Consider the following 19,794-nt stretch of genomic DNA (forward strand, 5'->3'; position numbering starts at 1 on the left):
TTGTACTGATTGAGCAGGTTATCATTAGTAACATGTATGTATACTAAAATGCACATATAACATGAAATAACAATAAATGAAAAACAAGGCCTTGAATTTGAAGGAGAGTGGGTAGGATTATAGTGGAGGGTTTAGAGGGAGGAAAGGAAGTGGCAAAATGTTGTGATTAATATATCATATAATACAATGACATAATTAATGTATAAATAAGTTTTAAAAAAGAAAGCACAATTAAGGAAAAAGAGTCGTACTAGTGTAAGGTTGGTCATGATGCCATATGTCTGATGTCCTTGTCATAAAGAAGTAGAAACAGATTACAAACATGACCATGACACCACATAATGAAAGGTAATTAATTTGGGCAGCCATCTCAACTGATGGAGGACAGTGGACTGCTGAAATGCCAGAAGTTATGGAGACAGGTGAACTTACATCTATGGAATATTTGCAAGGTTTCACAACTTGCTGTCAGGTTTCTGAACCCCAGAAACATGAAAATAAATCTCTATGGTTTTATCTCAAATATGTAAAATATAGCTATGACACCATTTCAAAAGAAAGAACTTTAAAAAACTATTCTGTCAGTAATTAATTATGTTTTATTTGTTTATTCATTTTATGGGATGATAGGAAGCTTGAAGTGAAAGAAAACAAGCCATATTTTGAGGAGCCCCAATATGAAGACTGCCAAAGTTCAGTATTGACTCCCCTAAATGTAGATACACTGTTACCTCACTAGAAGTGCATTTTTTTTCTTGCTTATTTAGTGTGAAAGTAACCTGTAGACTCCAGAGTAATTTTCAACTCGGAGTAAGCTTGCCTCTTCTAGTTCTTATTGAAATTGAACTCTGACTGGCTGGTTCAACCTGGCTATTCTGGCTCAAACTTCTCTCCAAGCTGCTGACTGACTAAAACCGGATTCTCTGAGCTTCTGATTGAACTGTTCGTCTTGGCCTCAAACTAAGTCTAGAAATCTGTTCTAATCTTCTAGCTTCTCTATCTTGACTCATATCTAGTTTGTTCTCTGTACAATCTGTGTCTGTAAAACTGTCCCAGTGCAATGAGTGGCCCCTTCTCCCTGTCTTCCTGTGCTGCTCTTAAGTTGCCTCTCTTTCCTTCATGCTCTCCTAAGAGTTAGGCATATCTTATCTCTGATTCATCCTTTCAAATATTTCTCTGATCTGTCACTTGTCTGCCCCTCAATGAGACATCACTTTCAAATATGGCTGCTGCTTCTTTCTACAGACTAAATTTACCTCTATTGTTTTGGATTAAAGTTGTGTACTAAGGGGTGTGTCTGCATTCCAGCAAGATCACACAGACCTACAAGGTCTTTGGATGTTAACAGAAAAGCCATGTTGCTGAATTAAAATTCCCCTACAATCTTAGTAGACCTCAGCCAGCCAGATGCGTTTGCCTTTCCCTAAGTGACCTGTTTCTTTTCTTTGTTTCAATATGCAAGCAATATAAATTAAATTCTCTCGATATAGGAGAGCAGTCTACCTGATTGGTATGTGGAAGGGCTGATTGCTGTGGCCAAAGTGTCACCTCTTGTTGTATTCTAGTTCATAATGTTATGCCCAGAGACAACAGCATTCCAGAACTGGAAACTAGCTGTTACTATTCAATACTATCCCTGCTTTTTGCCTTCTGATGTGTTATTTCTCTTGGTTTCTAGTAACTAAGAGCTTTCCTTCTCTTTTAAGCATCAACTCAAAGCTTTCTCTAATCAATCTCATTTTTTTTTTTTACTTTCCCTATTTGTATTGCCTCACATTTGTATTACAGTATTTAATAAGCTCTCCTTTATTTATCCACATTTTGTACATTAGCTCTAATTCTCATTTAATCAGAGAAAAATATTTAAAGTTTTACTTAACAGGTCATCTTTAGGGGATGGGGAGATAGTTCTGTTTGTAAAACACTTGCCATAAAGTGCAAGGTCCTAGTTCAATAATCAGAATCCATGGAAAAGTTGGTGTGGCGGTATACTGTTATGAACTCAATACTGGGAAAGTGGAACCTGGAAGATGCTTTGGTTCTTCTGGGTACCTAGCCCAGCTGGCATGTCAAGTACCCAGCCAGTGAGATACATGAAATATTATTTATTTCATACAGAAAATTGAATTATGGAACATCTATCCTATTCAAGGATCCTTGACCAGTGATGGCTGAAGGAGTAGAGTTCAGCATATAACATTGCTGGTTATATAAATACAACTAAAATGATAAATTAGGTTATCTATAATAGAATTTCTTAATCTTTATAAAATATGTATTTTAAATTTAAGCATTGAATCAGATAAATGTGAATATCAATTTTACCAAATAATTTAAGAAGGCAAATTGTTTGATCTAAATTTTGAATTTTATAATAACATGACTTTTAATGAATAATAAATTAGCAGTTATTGTCAATTAATGTAAATAAAAATATCTGTACAATGGATAAATTAAACAAAGATAAATATTTTATATCATAATGAGAACTGCTTAACAAAAATGTAATCATGTTTCAAGTTCCATGAATATAATAAAGTTTTGGAAAACCCTAAATACAAATAACACAATTATGGCTTTATTTATAAGGCTGAATTAGATTTTATGACTTTTAAGGCTTGTCCTGAGTGCACAGCTCTCAGCATTTTATGTAATTACCAATGTGAACTCATATCAAAATACTTACAAGTACTTTATAATCAATCATTTTTCAATGAAGTAAACATATGACTTGCTTTAATGGAAGAGACATTTTCTAGCAGGGAGAAAATATTAAATTGAATGCCTGCCCAGAAAGAGTTTTCTTTCTGATATCATTTTCATTGAAAATAGAAGAATCTTTAGAAACTGAGGTTAAATGAAATGATAGTAAGTACCATACAAGAAGCACTCAGTGCCAGGCACAAATTTAGGTGTTTTGCATATTTCTAACATTATCTTATGGGGTGGAAACTATTTTCCATCCTTACCTTACAAAAGAAGAAATGGTTACTTACTTTGTTTCTTTGTCCATTTTTGGTTGCTATAACTAAATACCTAAAGACCTGTGACTTATGAGGAACTTTACTGTGTTCACAATTATAGTAGTGGGTGTGTCCAAAATTATAGCGTACCAGATTGTAACACCAACTTCCTCATAGACTCTTATTACAAAATAAAAGCTAGAAAGGGAACCTACTCTTTACAGAGTAGGCCAGCTATGGGGGTGCCTAACTGTATATTAATATCTAATTTAATTATCTGCCCAGATCCTATAAGAATTGTATTAAGTGATGCCACCAGCGATGTTCACAGTGACGCCGTTGCCTTAAGCACAGTCCATTGGATGAACATTTCTCTAACTCATTTATCCTCCCACTGAAAACACAACTTCTGGAACATGAAAGTCTGCAGGATAAGCTCAAACCCTCTACAATCCATATTATGTATACTTTTTGATACACCTTGGTCTATACCTCCTTGAAGTGTCAGTCTGCATCTCTATTAAGCCGTTTCTTTTGTAGCATCTTTGTAGTCTGCAGAGCAATTCACAGTGAACTGTGTACTGGGACCTTGTGAAATTCTGTCACAGATGAATGAAATTTGTGTTTCATTTACCTACTCTGTAGGATGACGTCTGAGATAGAAGCCATGTTGCTATGTTTAGCCAATGAAGAGCCACAATGTATGTGTATTTTCAAGTATAATATGAATTTCAGTTTATCATAGTAAAACCCTATCAAAATGACTACAAGACACTCCTTATCCATTTAAATTAGCCCAAATATTTTAAAAACCTTAAACATCTACCAGTTCATTTAACTGTTCTTCTAAAGGCTATATTACATTAAATATGGTAGCACTCTTTTAGAAATAGGTTCAAATTTCAGTCTAACACTAATTACTTGTAAGGTCATTGACAACATATTTGTAGTCTTCTGCTTTACTTGTACCTCCAAAAGATTGTTGAAAAAATATATATGACTTAATTTATAATTTAATTTCCATAATGCTTTAATAACAAATTATTATGCTCAAATATTATAGGATATATAGCTTATCTAACTTTTGCCATCAAAACATCGAACATTGTTGTTGTTGGTATTCCATTTTATTCTATTTAAGTCGTATGTACTTTTGTGTACATTTTGTGTCTGTGCGTGAAGATATTTATATATTTAAGCAGCTTTTGAATCAGCACAGAAAAGTTTGTTTTAGCTTACAAAAAGCACAGTGTGTGTCATAGTTTCTTAGTTTCTCATTCTTCCATACTTAAACATATTGCTAGTAGCAAGAATAATATTTTTATTTCTACCAGAGGAAAATGTTCCGATGACTTAGGGAAGTTGCTTTTATACATAAATTGTCCTTGAAATCTCACTTCCAACTCAGTTTCTCCAGCTATCAGATTATCTTCTGGATAGTATTTTTCATGAAAGGAATTGGCTATTATTACCTAGAAGGATAGATAGACAGATACCTGTGTGGATTACCAGCTGAGTGGTATTACCAGCCTTCCTGCGTTCTTTTTTCCTTAGTGTAATTTACCAGCAACTGGTACTGATGGACGGATTCCTTAGCCTTCACTGTGAGATAAACAAGATGAAGAAGTGGTGTTGGCTCTCTTCCCTAGAAAATAATGAAGAAGTAAGCTCCCAGATTCAGGTTTTTTTTCTCTTCTCTCTCTCTCTTTTCATGAGTGTTCATGACGCGTTCCCTACAGTCTTGGCTGCTGCTAGGCTTCTCTTCTCTCCTTGACCTTCTGTTCTAGCATAGTAAACACATAGCTAATCTGTGTTCTGTAAAAATTAGCTCTTTCTCTGTTGGGTTGTTTAAATAAGAGGTTTCTTCCATTCGTGCCTAATTATACTCTCCCGAAAGTCAATTTTAAATTTAGTTATCTTCACACCTTCTCACTTTCCCTCTCTGCAACTTGCCGTTGTGCAGCAATCTTTGCTATCAAGCTTTCAGAAGAAAGGGAAAATTAAGTTCATTGTATTGTTTTCATATTTTGGAACTGTTTTCACTGTATGCATTGTATTTCATTCTAAGGTACATCAGATATGTCCTTTATTTCCAAACTATCACATGCACAGAATGAAATGCAACACCAACCTCTTCCAAATGAAGGTTGATTCTAAGAATACTTTATTCTTATTTTTCAAGTGCCTACAACTTATTTTCTTTGTTGAAATTAAAATACCTTTGAGTAACACCTCAAGCTCTGTATGCATTTCCTACACACACACACACACACACACACACACACACACACACACACATATACATATATATATATACATCACAACCTTTTTTTCTTTGCTCCTTTTAAGAAGTATAAAACTTCATATCTTGCATCTATTCTGTTTCTAGCCCTGTGTTAGGAATACAGTGGATGGAGGACAAATATTGTCCTTAATGATTTTGTTTTTTTCTTTTTATTGTATAACATGCTAAAAATGGAGTGGAAATCCCACTCTGTCAAACTTTTACTCCTTTCTTTTTTTAGCATGGAGCACAATTTGTTCCAGCTGTCACTTGCAGTGAGAAACACTAAGCTGTTTTCAAAGGAACATGCTTACTTTCTCAATTCTTCACTTACAGTCTTTTTCCTTCCACCCTCACTAATAGGTTTATGTTGGTCAGTGACATGTAGTGCTGAGAGCTACAATGCATTAAAGAAAGTGAAAGGTCAAGAATTTATGAAGCTGCAAGAAAAGAGCAGACTCTCAAAAACTAGATTTAGGTGCCTGCTTGGTCTTTGTTTGTTTTGGTCCCTTCCTGCAATATGTCTGTAACTTTACCAGGGTTCCATCACTGGGCATCAGAATTTTATTTTGTGCAATATACATGAAGTGATGAAAGTATACTCTGTGCTCTGAATTTTGGCCTATAAATGTAGACTTTGTCATAGGGAGTAGAAACCGGGATTCTAGGAGCAAAGAAAGCTGCAAGAAATCACTCTTCAATATCATAGACCACAAAGTGTCATCTCTTTCTATCACCATGCCTCCTTGACACTGTTTTCGTACCAGGCATGGATCTACTCAAGCACAGAGAATATAAGCTCACCTTGGAACTTAAATTTCTAGAGGCTTTCACAGAAATAGAGTTATTCACTATTAAGTACAAGACCTGACCCCAAACACATTCTTGTATTATTCTTGGCTTCTTATTATTTGAAAGATTATAGCAACAACATGTCCTTATAGATGATTTTTTAAAACTGTTTTAGTGGACTGTGAAGTTGGGTTTTGCCCTTACTTTTAAAACCCCATGTTTTATTTTGTACTTTTCTTCTTTCCTTCTTACTTTTAATATCTGTAAGAAAAGGAATTTCCAGGAATGAGGAAACTACAGGAAAGTATAGCAAGCAGAACACTGAGACTGTTCTTCAAGCCACTCACGCTAGACCTGGAATTCAGATAAAAAATGTCATTGGACAAGTGTTCTGACCTGAAAACAGAATTCACAAGATACCTAACTCCTGCTGGAAGGAAAGCTTCCCAGGTAGAATAATAACATGTAGAAATGTGCAAGTCTCCACACAGTGGCTCAATCCTCACATGCAGCTCAGGTTTTCTCTTCTTGTTTTAAAAGAGAATGGTACTCGAATGCAAAAGGTTTTGTTCATTTTGTTTTTGGTTTTGCTATTAAGAACAAAGACATAAATCATAATATCATTTTAATAGGAGTGTCTTTTACTTGTAACATGGTGGTACTAAACCAGGAACAGTATAAATATAATCATGTGTCAGTACATGTTGTGTGACTTTTCTTCTGTGCACCATTTAAAAGTACACATAGTGTGAATGGTTAGTCTGCTGTGCATTGGTGGCCAAGAGGGTATGTGAATGCATGTATCCTTACCATTGGGCATAAGGTATAGGAGTACTTTTGGATATAGGTTAATGTAAATAGGCTTAACATGTATTTGTTAATGAATTCTGTTTCATCTCACAGACTAGTTCCTCATTGGTGATAGGAATATGAAAGGGGCATACAAGCTTCAGCTAAGGCAAAGGAAGAAGTTAATTAATGCTTGAGATGCTCACCATAGCTTTAAACGCTAAACACTTGGCTTTGCATTTTTCTGTATTGTTCATTTCAATAGCAATCATAGGCCAAGACTTCCTTTTTCTTCTTTTTTTAAAATTTTATTTTATTAATTTATTCAGATTACATCTCAGTTGTTATCCCATCACTTGTATCTTTCTGTTCCTCCCTCCCTCCCGCTTTCTCCCTATTCCAAAAAACTGGTAGGTAGTTTCTTGAGTACCATAAAAGAAAATGGTAGGCTTTTGATTACTAACCAAATTTATTTGGTGGCAATGAAAATTATTAGTTATTTACTGCGCTAACTACTTGTATCTGTCCTGTGGTCAAACGCCTGACAAGAAACAGTATTAGGCAGGATGCTTTAAAGTAGGAGAGGGATAGGATGGATCCAGGGTAGATAAGAGCTATAGCTAAGGTAGAGTACAGAATAAAGCTAAGGGTTAGACACTAAAGCAGTGGGAAAGAAGTCTCATGAGGGGCAGCAGGGATGTGAGGGAGCCTGTGTACAATGCATCAGCACAGAGAAGCAAGAGCTTTTAGGAAGTAAGGCTGGGTCATAGGGATTCAAGCCATTCCCTGTGACCCCTTCCTCAAGTGATATTTCATTTCCTAAAATGTCTAAAACTTTCCAAAGCATTGCTACTAGCACTGTTAAAACACAGTAACCTATGAGTGTAGGCTTTGAACGCTTCTTTATTTGTGGTTCTTTAATGCTTATACTTCCCTTCCCTTCCAACCAACCTATCCTAGATAAGAGAGAAAAGAGGTTAATGGGACAGGTGAAATAAACCTTTTTAGACTCAGTTCCTGAGAGTGTTAGTAGTCAGGTTTTCAGCAGACCCCTTAAATAGCAAACCAGCAATTCAGCAAAGGTGACTGCAACCACAGCAGCTGGAATCCAGAGCAGCAGCTGGGACCCAGAACCTAGAGTCCTCTCTACGAACATCTTGAAGTGTAGAGATGAACAGCCAAACAATAGGAAAATAAGCCAAACCCCTTGTTTTGGGTATATGCGTGCGTGTGTATGCGTGTGTATGTGCTTGTGTGTGTGTGTATGTCTATGTATGTATGTATATGTATATGTGTGTACATATGTATACGTATGTATGTGTGTGTATATATGTTTGTGTGTGTGTGTGTGTGTGTGTGTGTGTGTGTGTGTGTGTGTGTGTTCTCAGAGTCTGTACTAGGATGTTTATCATTTGGCAAAGACCAGTTTGCAGCTGACAAACACCTCGCACCCTCACAGAAGTCTGTTTCACATCCCATACATGGGACACAAATAAAAACATGTTTACATCTCATGCATATGAGTGATCACACTCCACATAACAGCCATTATTCCTACATTTCCAAAGAATAATTCTATGGGAAATGCAGCAACGATAAACCTTCTGTCTAGCTTCTAAATGCTCACCTCAAGTGCCACATACTGTCATTCCTAAGTTATTGACCATAAATTACTCTAATCCAAATACTCACCTTCCAGACAAGTTGAGCTCTACAGTCTTTCTTGAGATCATATGATGGTTGACAACTTTAAATGGTCTATGTTTTTACCCACCCACATGGTTGTGGCAGTTGTTTACTCTTATTTAGGTGGTGACCTAAATAGATATTTAGATAAGCAAATAAATAAATGTATTTATGTTTCTGTGTTCTCTTTGAATTAAAAAACAAATTTTTCTTATGCAGTAGAGAAGGAGTAAAATTGAACTCTTTAGTACATTTTGTGGAATGAGACCTACTGAGCTCTTAATTACAAGTAAAGTTGGTCCTTTACCATAGGAATGAAAGAAGAAGAAAAATGTGTTCTTCAAACAAAGTAAACTGTAAGACAGGAAGGGAGAAGAAGACAAATTACATCTAAGCCAGGTTTTTTGCTTTCAAGTTGATGGCTTTGGGCTAAGCACCTGTCCTTTGAATCAGTCCTAACCTCTCCCCAGCATTCTAAGCATCAGTGCGCTTGATAAAAATCCATGCACCTTGGACACAGAGAGAGAATCAAGAAGCTCGTCCTTCAAGTCAGAAAGTCAATCCAAAGCATTAGTACTCATATTAGGCAGGCATCAATATAAAAAGGAGCTCTTTATCCCTTAAAAATTACAACACAATCCATAGCCTATTTCCACAACAGCTGTTCAAGGGAGGATGGAAATAGTCCTACCTATTTCAAGTATGTGTATGCTCTGATGAACCCTCCATAGTCTCCCTCACTGTTCAATTGCACAGGAGGATTTATATTTCTGTGATGGCCAACAGGATGTGGAATAAAGAAACCATCAAACATCCTGTGATCTGAATGTTTGCTTTGACTGAACTTCCTAACTGGGAATCTATAAAAGTCATGTTGTCTAATTATACATGTTGCTCTGGAGTAAACTCAGGTCCAGAATAACATGCATAATGAATCAGCTTCATTACACTGTGGCTACTTTAAGTCTTTTTTAAAAATTATTATTTCTGTTCTTTACACATAACTTTCACATGAGTCAAATAATACCAAATAAACAAACACATCCCAAACCACTCTGTATTTCAGGAAACTAAACCATGTCTTCTACAGACAGACAGAGGGGTGGAGCAAACAGGAAACCCTACCTTGAGGAGACAGAGTGTCAACTTTCAGTCCTAGAATTCTCTGCTTCCTTGACTAACTGAGCTCTCAGTCCAACAACAGACAAGCATTGCTCCTCTCTTTTCCTTCTCATGTTTTGTTCAGAGACTTGAAAAGAAGAAACAGCTGAACAGTAATTGCTTTGCCTGTGGCTTCATGCCACCAGAAGTCCCATCAGTGGACCAGACTTGCCAATTGTGGGTCATTGGGTGGGTCATTGCTGCCAGGCCTGACATGGCCAGCAGAGAATGCACAGTGGGAGGAGGAGGAGAGGAAGTCCAAAGCATGGCTCTGAACACAGATCCATCCGAAGGCAAATGGGAATGCTCCACTTACTAAATCTGTACTTGCTATGGTCCATTTCAAGAACTCTGAGATCCTCAGTCTCTTAAGTGATAAAACAGCAACAGTGATGCCTTTATTGTTGTGCATTTTTATTGGTATGGCTTGCCTACAGATGAGCAAGAAGACAACACTAGAAACACAGGGGAAAACGGAGCCTCATGTGTGTTCATGTTTTCCCTTGCTTTAACTGCATTTCTCATTTAGCACCAGCCTCTATTTTAAGGGCTTGTTGCTTTATCGAGACCCACAAGTATGATACAGCTTATTTTCACTAATTCTATTTATACACTGGGAAAAGTGACCTGAGTAAGCCATGCAGAAATTTAATTAACTCCTACTTTGACTATATTTGTATCTGGATGTGGCTTGAGGTTTAGTGGTTTTTTTATTTTTCAATTAAAGATGAATTCAGTTAAATGAACTCTATGATATTTTCTCCTTAGCTTTTCTTTAATTTTTCTGTACCAAAAAGATTGAATAGTTATGTTGCCATCCGGACCAAAAAACAAATCTCTGCTTATGACATTTTACATTGTATACTATTTGCACAAAGCAATTTTCTCCCTATACCTTCTAGGTTTATAGTTTCCCACTCACTCCAACAGTTGGTATGTGCTTGGGGACTGTGAAATGATTTCAGTATTGGCCCAAGTACAATGTAGAGTAATTATGGAAGTAAATCTATTCTCTAAAACTCATTGTGTGCCTTCCGAGCCAAATGAAGTTTTCATTGTAATTACCCTATGTTTCTGTTGTTGTTCACTCCACTGCTTATTTCTGAACTCCAACTGCTGGCCCGTGAGCCTGCCTGTCTGTCACTCTCTGTTACTGCCCGTTTACTCAATAAAACACAGCTGACCAAAAGAAGACTCAAGTAGGATGTATAAAAGTTAAATTTACTGTAAAGGTGAATTTCAAGTTTGGAAATATAATCCATTGAAGCACTCTTTTTATTCACAAAAGGATACAGAATCTATAAAAAGAATAGGAAATCCATGGACCCATATGCAGTGTTTTGAAATACGGGGATAAAAATTAGAAAATTAATTTGGTATGAACAACTGAAAAGAAACTATGAGTTTAGACAAAGGTTTCCTGTTTGTGCTATAGTGAACAAAGTTTCTGTTGCTTACACACTCTGCTGTAGCAAACCATCTGATCAACCTGTGTGATTTGTACTGTGTTTCATGTGAGCCTAAGTAAACCAGTGACCTCTAAGAAAATGATTTACTGTCTTCCAATTGCCCGAGGGAACTGAAATGACCTGGAGAACATCAAACACTAACTATCAGATCACCACATTTTGGGTTTGGTTATATGTAATTTACACCTTCAAAATATATTTCATCATTCCAGGCCTCCCCGAGACCTTAGAACCACCAGCCAATGTCTCAGTGTGTTTATTGTTTTCATAAGGCCAATTCAGAAAGAGAAATCCTAAATTTATCCAGCCACCCCAGAATCCCAAGAAAAAATAATATATTAATGCTGTCATCCATATCTATCTCTCCCTCCTCCCCTTACGTGTACAGAACGAATGCTTACTCAAGGCAAAATGCTAAATAACTAAAAGTTAAATTTCTAGAGTGGATTAAGGTGCCTACCAATGGGTTGTGAAGTGAATTCCAGGCTTCTAAGCCACTGTTTTCATTTATCCATGAATTTTTATCTTTTTTCTTTCCATTATACTTGGTTTCAAGCATACTTTAAATTTATTGCATTTTTTTGAATGACCTTTCAAGAAACCTTTTATTTTAGAATGCTTGAAGCTAGAGGAATTCAGTGGTTGGTATGAGATACATTGAGCTGTCAGCCACCTACCATATCCATGGTCATGTTTTCAGATAGTCATTTAATACCCCCTCATCTTCGTTACAGGCTCCACTGCGGTTTCCCCCTGTTTAGCACAGTGTCCCTCCTTCATGCCTTGCTGCTCTCAGTTCTATGATGAGGAGAGCATGGCAGAGAGAAACAACTCCTCTGATGGCTAAGGAGGGATGTAGAGGAAAAGAAGGAGGCCATGCTTCAACATACAGTGCAACATCTCACTTCATTTACATAAGAAGACTGCATCAGGACCAACGCCTAAGAGCCCCACAGTGCCACTAAGCCTGGTTATTACATCCCAACTTAAGATAAAAACTATTCCTTCCTCCTTGCTTCTCTCTTTCCATTCATCATGTCATTTTATTTTAATGTTTCTAACTGGTTTTGGTTTTTTTTTTCCCCTGCTTTTTGTAAAGGCTTCTTCCAAGGAAACCCAAGAAAAACTTCAACTGAAAAAAGTAATAACTTTATAAAATCAGAACTAAGATATGCTTAAATATAGTGCATTTTTACTACTATGATTTTCACAATCTAGCTAAACTCTACTGTGTCTGCTTTAATGCCTCCTAAAAAAATCTATTAGTAAATAGATTATAACATTAATTCTATTACTTTGAGTTTCCTCAGCATCAAATCGACTCCCAGGTCATGGAAATGTGCTCTTGCTGAGAAACTGTCTTTTAGAAGGATAAGCAGCTGTCCTGACACACATTGACAATGATAAACAGAAAATGCTAGATATCAGGAAAAAGACTGAGAATATATGATGAGCGACTGTAATAGCATTGTCTAAGGGGGAAAACGAAGCAAATTGCAGATGAAAAGTAATCAGAGATGGAGTTGTTTACCCCCAAGAGGGAGCCATCTGGGAACACTGACCCAGCCCACATATAAAAGTATGGGTGCTCTGTTAACGAATCTGCCAAATGTATGTGTGGGATTATGTGCCTGTGTCAATGTGAGGGCACGTGTCCTCACATGACAGAGATGCATCTCAGAAAAATCAGGAGAAAAGTATAAAATCTTGCCCATGCTTCAAGTCTTGATAAGATAATTTAATTGCAGACCTTTCATCCCAGCACTTAGGAGGCAAATGCAAGTAGATCTGTGACTTTGAGGCCAGCCTGGCCTACAGAGTGGATATGAAGTACACAGAGAAACCCTGTATAGGAATTTAAAAAAAAAAAAAAGATAAAATGCACAAATAGGATTTCGGAAAATGATTCCAAAGGATGCTTTGAGAAGCTCTGTATTTTGAGGGAGATTTTTCCATTTTGTTCGACTTGGCATCGGCGGAAAGTGTGGAGCTGTGTATGTTAGAAAAATGGTGTCTGTGCAGTGCTCTGTCTTTCAAAACATATACTTATGAGTCATGATACGATTAGTGTTCAAAAGGAGCACAGATTAAATGTCATGGGGGCTTCTTTAATGCTGTGAATCGGACTGCACACAGGATCCATAATCTTCAGAGGCAGGTGTTTGACATGTGCCCTGTAGTCACATGAAACTACAGATATTGACAAATTATAAAGCCTGTTTTAGAAAATAAATGCTTTGAAGCAGAAAGGCCAATCTGAAGATATGTGCCAGAGCTGTTGGGGTTAACCTTAATACCTACAATTTAGAGATTAGGGGATACTTTTGAATGGCTTTAAATGGCTTCAGCCAGAGACTGTCATTTGTTAAAAACAAGTGGATTCGTCTTTTCCTCATACTAATGTACTTGGTTTATGAGCTGTCAAAATAATGTATGTATTTTGAATTATAGACTCTCATTCAATTGTGTTCATTATTGCTGATGTGGCTGTTATCTCAGTTTTCAAATAGAAGTACCTTGAAGTGTGGCAGACCTTAAAGCAGGATTTTCTTAAGGACTCGTGAGTGTCTCATTTCTAAAATATAAGTAAAATAAGATAAATCAGTGGCCTGATTTCAAATACACTTGTTCAGTGCAATCAGGTATCACTGCAAATCAAATAATAAATGAGAAATGCAACCAAAGTTTAAGAAAAAAGTAGGCCGCACAATCAGGAACTGTTTATCACGTAACAGATCCAGAGGAGGGAACTCATCTTGCTTTAAATTGCAGTTTTTTCAATTACAAACTTGCTGAATCTAAGGGCAACAACATTACCTTATTTTTTAATTTATAATATTTTATTTACAAAAATACATAATTGCATCATTTTCCCTTCCTTTTCTTCATCCAACCCATCCAATTTAACCACACCCCACCCCCACTATGTAGCCCCACCCCATCCCCAACTCTTAACCCCACCCTACCCCACCCCTGCCATTTTACTCTCTCAAATTAATTGCCTCCATTTTTTTAACTTCTGGGGGATATAAATATGTTTATATTATGTAGCCTGCTCAATTTGTATGATGTTTCTTGTATGTATAAGATGTCCGGGCTAACCACCTAGTATTAGGTAATATGGGGGCTCTTCTTTAGGGAGAACTAGTTTTATTATTTTATTTTAAGTGTAATGTTAGGGCTAGATGTCACTCAATAAATGAGTAATAAAAGAAAGGGAGTGAGTTACAAATTTTATAGAGTTAGACATATCTAACATGCTAAATGAAAAAAAAAAAGTGCTGCTGAAATTTCCGGTGATGTAAAAAGGAGGAGATTTTCAAAACTTTATTTTTCAAAATGTTTCTCCTAAGTCACTGCTAAACCATTTTTAGAAGCAAAACCCCTTTGGTGTAAATTCATACCTGACTGACTGTTTAGTGAATGACCGCTGGCAAAGTGGGTCAAGTTTGGGTTTTGGGTTTTGAGACTAGAAAGAGAACATTGCTTCGAGATGCTTTTCCAACCCTTGAGTTCATCTTTCGTCTTTTCTTTTGACACAGAACAGAATATTTTATTCCAGAAATCTGCACTTGTGCTATTTTCTCAGCCAGTATGGGCAAATTAGGCTGTTACGTTGAAATGCAGTTAAAGAGAGGGTGGTGGCTTCACAGGGCTTATCTCTTCCAGACAGACTGTAATTAGAATTAGCCAGGCTTTTCCTTAATTTTGCACGAGTTCTTATGTACAGCCTTCACACCCTTACTATAATTAGCATCGTATCGCTCCCATTAGTGTTTTTAGTCCCTCAGATGGTGCCATAATGGTCGCAGCTAAAGTTGCCATTAAAGGGCAATTGCTATTTACAATGGCCATAAAGTAGACACTTTACTACAGGGAGAAAATATAGTAGGTTTCCATTTAGAATGCAGGGGCAGGCTCTGCATTAGTCATGTACCCTTGGGCTGAGAAGGCGTTCCCAGAGTGACCCTGTCCCTACACTTTTTCAACGGGCAGTTGGGAGATCTGAAAACAGGTGACAAACTGTCAAGTCACTCTTCTAAACAACAACAACAACAACAACAACAACAACAACAACAACAACAACAGGCATTTTTAGCCGAGTTTCCTTATAGTATCAAAATCTTGGTGTCACAGTGTGTGTGCCTCCATGATCACAGGGCACAGTGGAGGAAACTGAGCCTGGACTAGTGTGTGTGTCCAGTGGTCCAGTGGCTAAAGTGTGGTAGAGTCAAATGAACATTCAAAAGATGAGAATGCAGTTGGAGTTTTTTTTGTTTTCCTCAACTTTCGAAGCAGTAAGCATCACAATGGCATTAGCAAGCAAGGTCTGCTCCATTTGCTTCTGCTTTCTTTGCTTTCTTGGCCACAGAGTCCCTTCTCTTGTCCCTTTCTCCTTTCTACTTTCATGTACTGGGTTCTTTTGCGCACACAGCCCACCTTCACGAGAACCTTTTTTAAACCCAGATTTTCATACACACACACATACATACACGTTTTTTATTTTTATTTTTTTATTTTTTTATTTTTACTAGGCAAAGAATTTTATTAACCTTTTCCAAACTTTATTCCCAGGCTTCTTCAGCTTAGTTTGCCGCAAAGAATGAATTGTGTATAAGCAAAAACTGAAAAGAGCTGCAATGTCCAGGGGGCTTGGGCTTAAAAACATTAGAGATCTAGATTTTATCAGATCCATAAACAAAGGAATTTAAAAAAAAAATCAGTCATGATATAAAATAGCAGCTCCTATAACTTCTGCAAGTGTTACTTTCTTCAGAAGCTGCCTCAATTCAGTTTGCCTCGTTCTTAGAAGCCTCATCAAAATTCTCCACCATATCTGGAACCGCATCATCATCATCCTCTCCAGTAGCAAGTGGTGCTTTTCCATCCACAGATTGTTTGGGCGGAGCTTCAGCCAGTCTCCTTAAAGTAGTCACACTGTCTGCACCGAGCTGGTTTAGGATGCTAGGGAGCATTTCTGTCACTTGCTTTGTCTCAGCGTGGCCCGTAATAGTGAAGGTGTTTGCTGCCAGAGATACCTGAACTTGAAGGTTGTTAAAATGGATCACTGTCCCTTGGTTTGTAAACATGTTCAGCTCTTCAATACCAGAGATATTGTTTACCCCCAACTTCTTTAAGGAGAACTGCAGTTTTTTATCATCTGCTGTGGCTGTTCTGTGAACTACTTTCTTCTTTCTGCGAGCAATTCCTTTCCCACCAATGCGCATTTGTGCCTACAGTTTGGCGAGTTTTTCCTGGTTCATGATCGTTTCTTTCATCTTGTCAGAGTGGAAATGGAGCCGCGAGGGGGACTAGGGTTCGCGTTCAGGGAGTCTCCGGCAGACCAGCTGAGATAAGGCACACACACTCGGGGACGCAAGATGGCAGCTAGAGCCATACACGCTTTTTATTACAAACCGTGATCCACACATTGGAAAGACCATGACATTTGCAAGAAAATGAATGGAGTTAGAAAAGAATTCCATTGGGAGACTTGCTATTCTCCTGCTCTTCTTCCAAGGCATAATGAATGAACATGACTGGTCCTGGTCTCCTTTTTTGACCAGGCATGTGATTGACAGATCGTTAAACTTCTTTTCACCGACTGCCATGTTATATTTTGTTTCATTTACAAGATTCATTGTCATGTAGCAGCATCAACCACGTCATGTAGATATTGGGCAAGATTAGTGTTTCCAGGTTTGCTGATTATATACAACTGTTTTGTTTCTATCAATCTTATTTTTCAAGATTAACTTTTGTGAGCATCACATAATTACCCTTTAGCATTTTTCTTTTCATTGAAATTATTTACACTATTTTACCTTTTCTAGTAACCATATTATATGTTCAGTTTGTTTTTTCTTTGTAGGTTTATTTTCTTTTCCAGCTGGGTTTTCTTCAGCATATATTTAGTTCTGGTGAATTGTTAAAATTCATCACAGAACACAAACAGTTGGATCACAGAAATGAGGACACTTTAGCACTGTTACATGATTAATGTTCCCCATGAATTCTTCATGATACCAGATTGAAAGATAATGTTATGAATGTGTAATGGGAAGTTAACAGAACGTGTCATCTTTTGGTTAGTTTCTGAGAGGCTTTGCAACCAGTGTTTCTCTCAATGATTGGAATTCCATGAAACTATCTTATTTCTCCTTATATATTAAAATTCACAAGTCATTATGATACAAACCCTTAGTTCAGCTGTTAAAAAAATAATGCCCAGATGAGATTGCTTCTACTGATAAACCTCAGCTGTGTGTGCATATGAACTTGTGTTTTTCTCATTTTTACCTTGAGAAATTTAATAAAGCATATTCATCTTTTGATGAGTACTTAGTTCAATAAGAAACAAAAACTTTAAAAAGCACATATATACAACAATATAAATAATTATAACCACAAATATGTGTCTACTAAATGATATCACAGAACATATTATAAAACCTGGCAGGACAATACAAGTTAGAAACAAGTCTGAAATAAAAACTATCTTTTTGTCATCTTCTCCACTTTTAGTGCATAGATAAAGCAAATGAAAACTTTTTTTTTTTTTAGCCAAGTAGTGGTAACTCATGGCTTTAAGTCCAGCACTTGGGAGACAGAGGCAGGAGGATCTTTGAGTTCGAGGCCAGCCTGGTGTACCAAGTAAGTTCCAGAACAACCAGAGTTACACAGAGAAACTATGTCTTGAGGGCCTCCCCTTTTCCCCAGGAAAAAAAAAAGAAATATTTTAAATTTGAATAATGGTTAGGAGCAATGCCAGGTTAAATATCCAAGTGCATATATCCCATTTTAACTTAGAGAATTCTTAATTCACTCTCTTTAATTTTATTATTTAATTAAAATATAATTGTACCACTTTCCTCTTTTCAACCATACGAATGTTCCCTCACTCTCTCTTAAATTCATTGTTATAATATATGCAATAGATATACACATAATATATTATATAATTGCAAGCATTATATAAAAGCAACCTTGCTGTCCCTTTAGTATTATTTGTATGTATATGGCTTCAGGACTTGACAATTCATACTAGATATTCTGTTAGGGTCCTCACTTTGGGAAAGACAATTTAAAGCAGGTACTGCTTTTCTTAGATGCTTATAGATCTTTTTCTATGGATGGAGCCTTATGAAACATCTCCCATCTGTGTCATCATGTCCATTGGTCTAGTGTTTATTCAGGTCTAGTTTAGGCAGCCATATTGTTAAGGTATCGCGGCTGAAATGTCCCTGTTTCTAGGAGATGCAGTCTTGCAGCAGCTTATCTGGACTTCTGGATCTTAGAATTATTCTGCCCTCTCTTCCACAATGTTCCTTGAACCTTAGATAAAGTAGTTGTGTTATGAATCTATCAACTGCATCCAGACACCCCGTGATCAGATTTTTCTCTGCATTTACACTATTTGTGTTTTCTAGTAATGGTCTCCTTGTGTTGCTAAGCAAAATTTTTCTTTTCTTTTTTTTTTTTTAATGTTTAGTGTATTATAATTTATTCAGATTACATCCTAAATATTATCCCCTAGTTTTATCTTCCTATTCCCACCCTCCCTCCCTCTTCTGCCCTATTCCCTTCCCCTAGACCTCTGAAAGAAGGGACCCTCTTCCACCACCATATGACCACAGCCTCTCAGCTCCCATGCAGATAGCATGTTTCCCTTCCTGTGTGCATCTGGGCCTTGGAAAATAATCAAATCGAGGGACCCAGAGTTCATGTCAGAGGCAGTTCCCGCTCTCCCCACAACTTTTGAGAATGAGCTGTCCATTGGCTAGAGGTGAACAGGGGGGTCTATGTTTACTGCATGATGTCCTTTGTTGGTGCAACAGTTTGTACAGAACCCCCGGGTCTAAATCCTCAGGCCTTGATTGGTCTTCTTGTGGGGAACCTGAACCCTCTGGGTCCTTCCATCCCCCCATTCTTCCATACCACTCTCAGTGCTCCACCTGGAGTCAATCAGTGAGTCCCAGCATCTTTCTAGATCCCCCACTGGGAGGAGTCTCTAAGAGGACATCTATATTGGGCTAATATCCATTTATAAGTGAGTATACATCTAATACCCCATAGCCCTAAGACTCATCATAGTGTTTTTTAAATATTATTGAAATTTTTAACTCAATAGTGATACCCTATGAGCATATAAAGGGGGAGGAAGTCCCCCTCAGGCACAGTCATAGGGGAGGGGAGTAAGGGGAAAATGGGAGGGAGGGAAGAATGGGAGGATACAAGAGATGGGATAACCATTGAGATGTAACAAGAATAAATTAATTTAAAATTTTTAAAAATTAAAAAAACAAAACAAAAAACCTCCCAAAAAGTAATAATATGAGCCAGATCATGTTGCAACAAATCTATTGTTTGTGAATAATAATAATAATAATAACAATAAATAAAATGGAATATATTTTCAAAAAAAATAAGTGAGTATATACCATGCATGTCTTTCTGGGTCTGGATTACCTCATTTAGGATGATCATATCTAGTCCCATTCATTTGCCTGCAAATTTTAAGATTTCCTTGGTTTTGATAGCTGAGTAGTATGCAAAGTTTTCAATGAGGAGTGAGAGCTATACTTATCTGCGGGGAAAAGTATACGTTTTTAAATGCTTTTAGGAACTACGTTGGTTTAGTAAAGCATCA

General features: G+C 37.0%; 2 protein-coding genes across 11 annotated transcripts in view; one reads left to right on the forward strand and one right to left on the reverse strand.

Moving 5' to 3' along the window:
• ROBO2 (roundabout guidance receptor 2) overlaps positions 1-19,794 on the forward strand; it is a 1,536,637-nt gene that overhangs the window by 522,993 nt on the left and 993,850 nt on the right. The gene's annotated exons all lie outside the window — the stretch shown is intronic.
• On the reverse strand, positions 15,685-16,569 carry LOC311608337 (transcription factor BTF3-like). Its single transcript, XM_084800796.1, has one exon. It carries the CDS (start codon positions 16,370-16,372, stop codon positions 15,935-15,937), a length of 438 nt encoding a protein of 145 aa, XP_084656922.1. The 5' UTR covers positions 16,373-16,569; the 3' UTR covers positions 15,685-15,934.

The sequence above is a fragment of the Acomys minous genome (assembly GCF_964271855.1).
Source record: "Acomys minous genome assembly, chromosome: 11".
NCBI lineage: Eukaryota > Metazoa > Chordata > Mammalia > Rodentia > Muridae > Acomys > Acomys minous.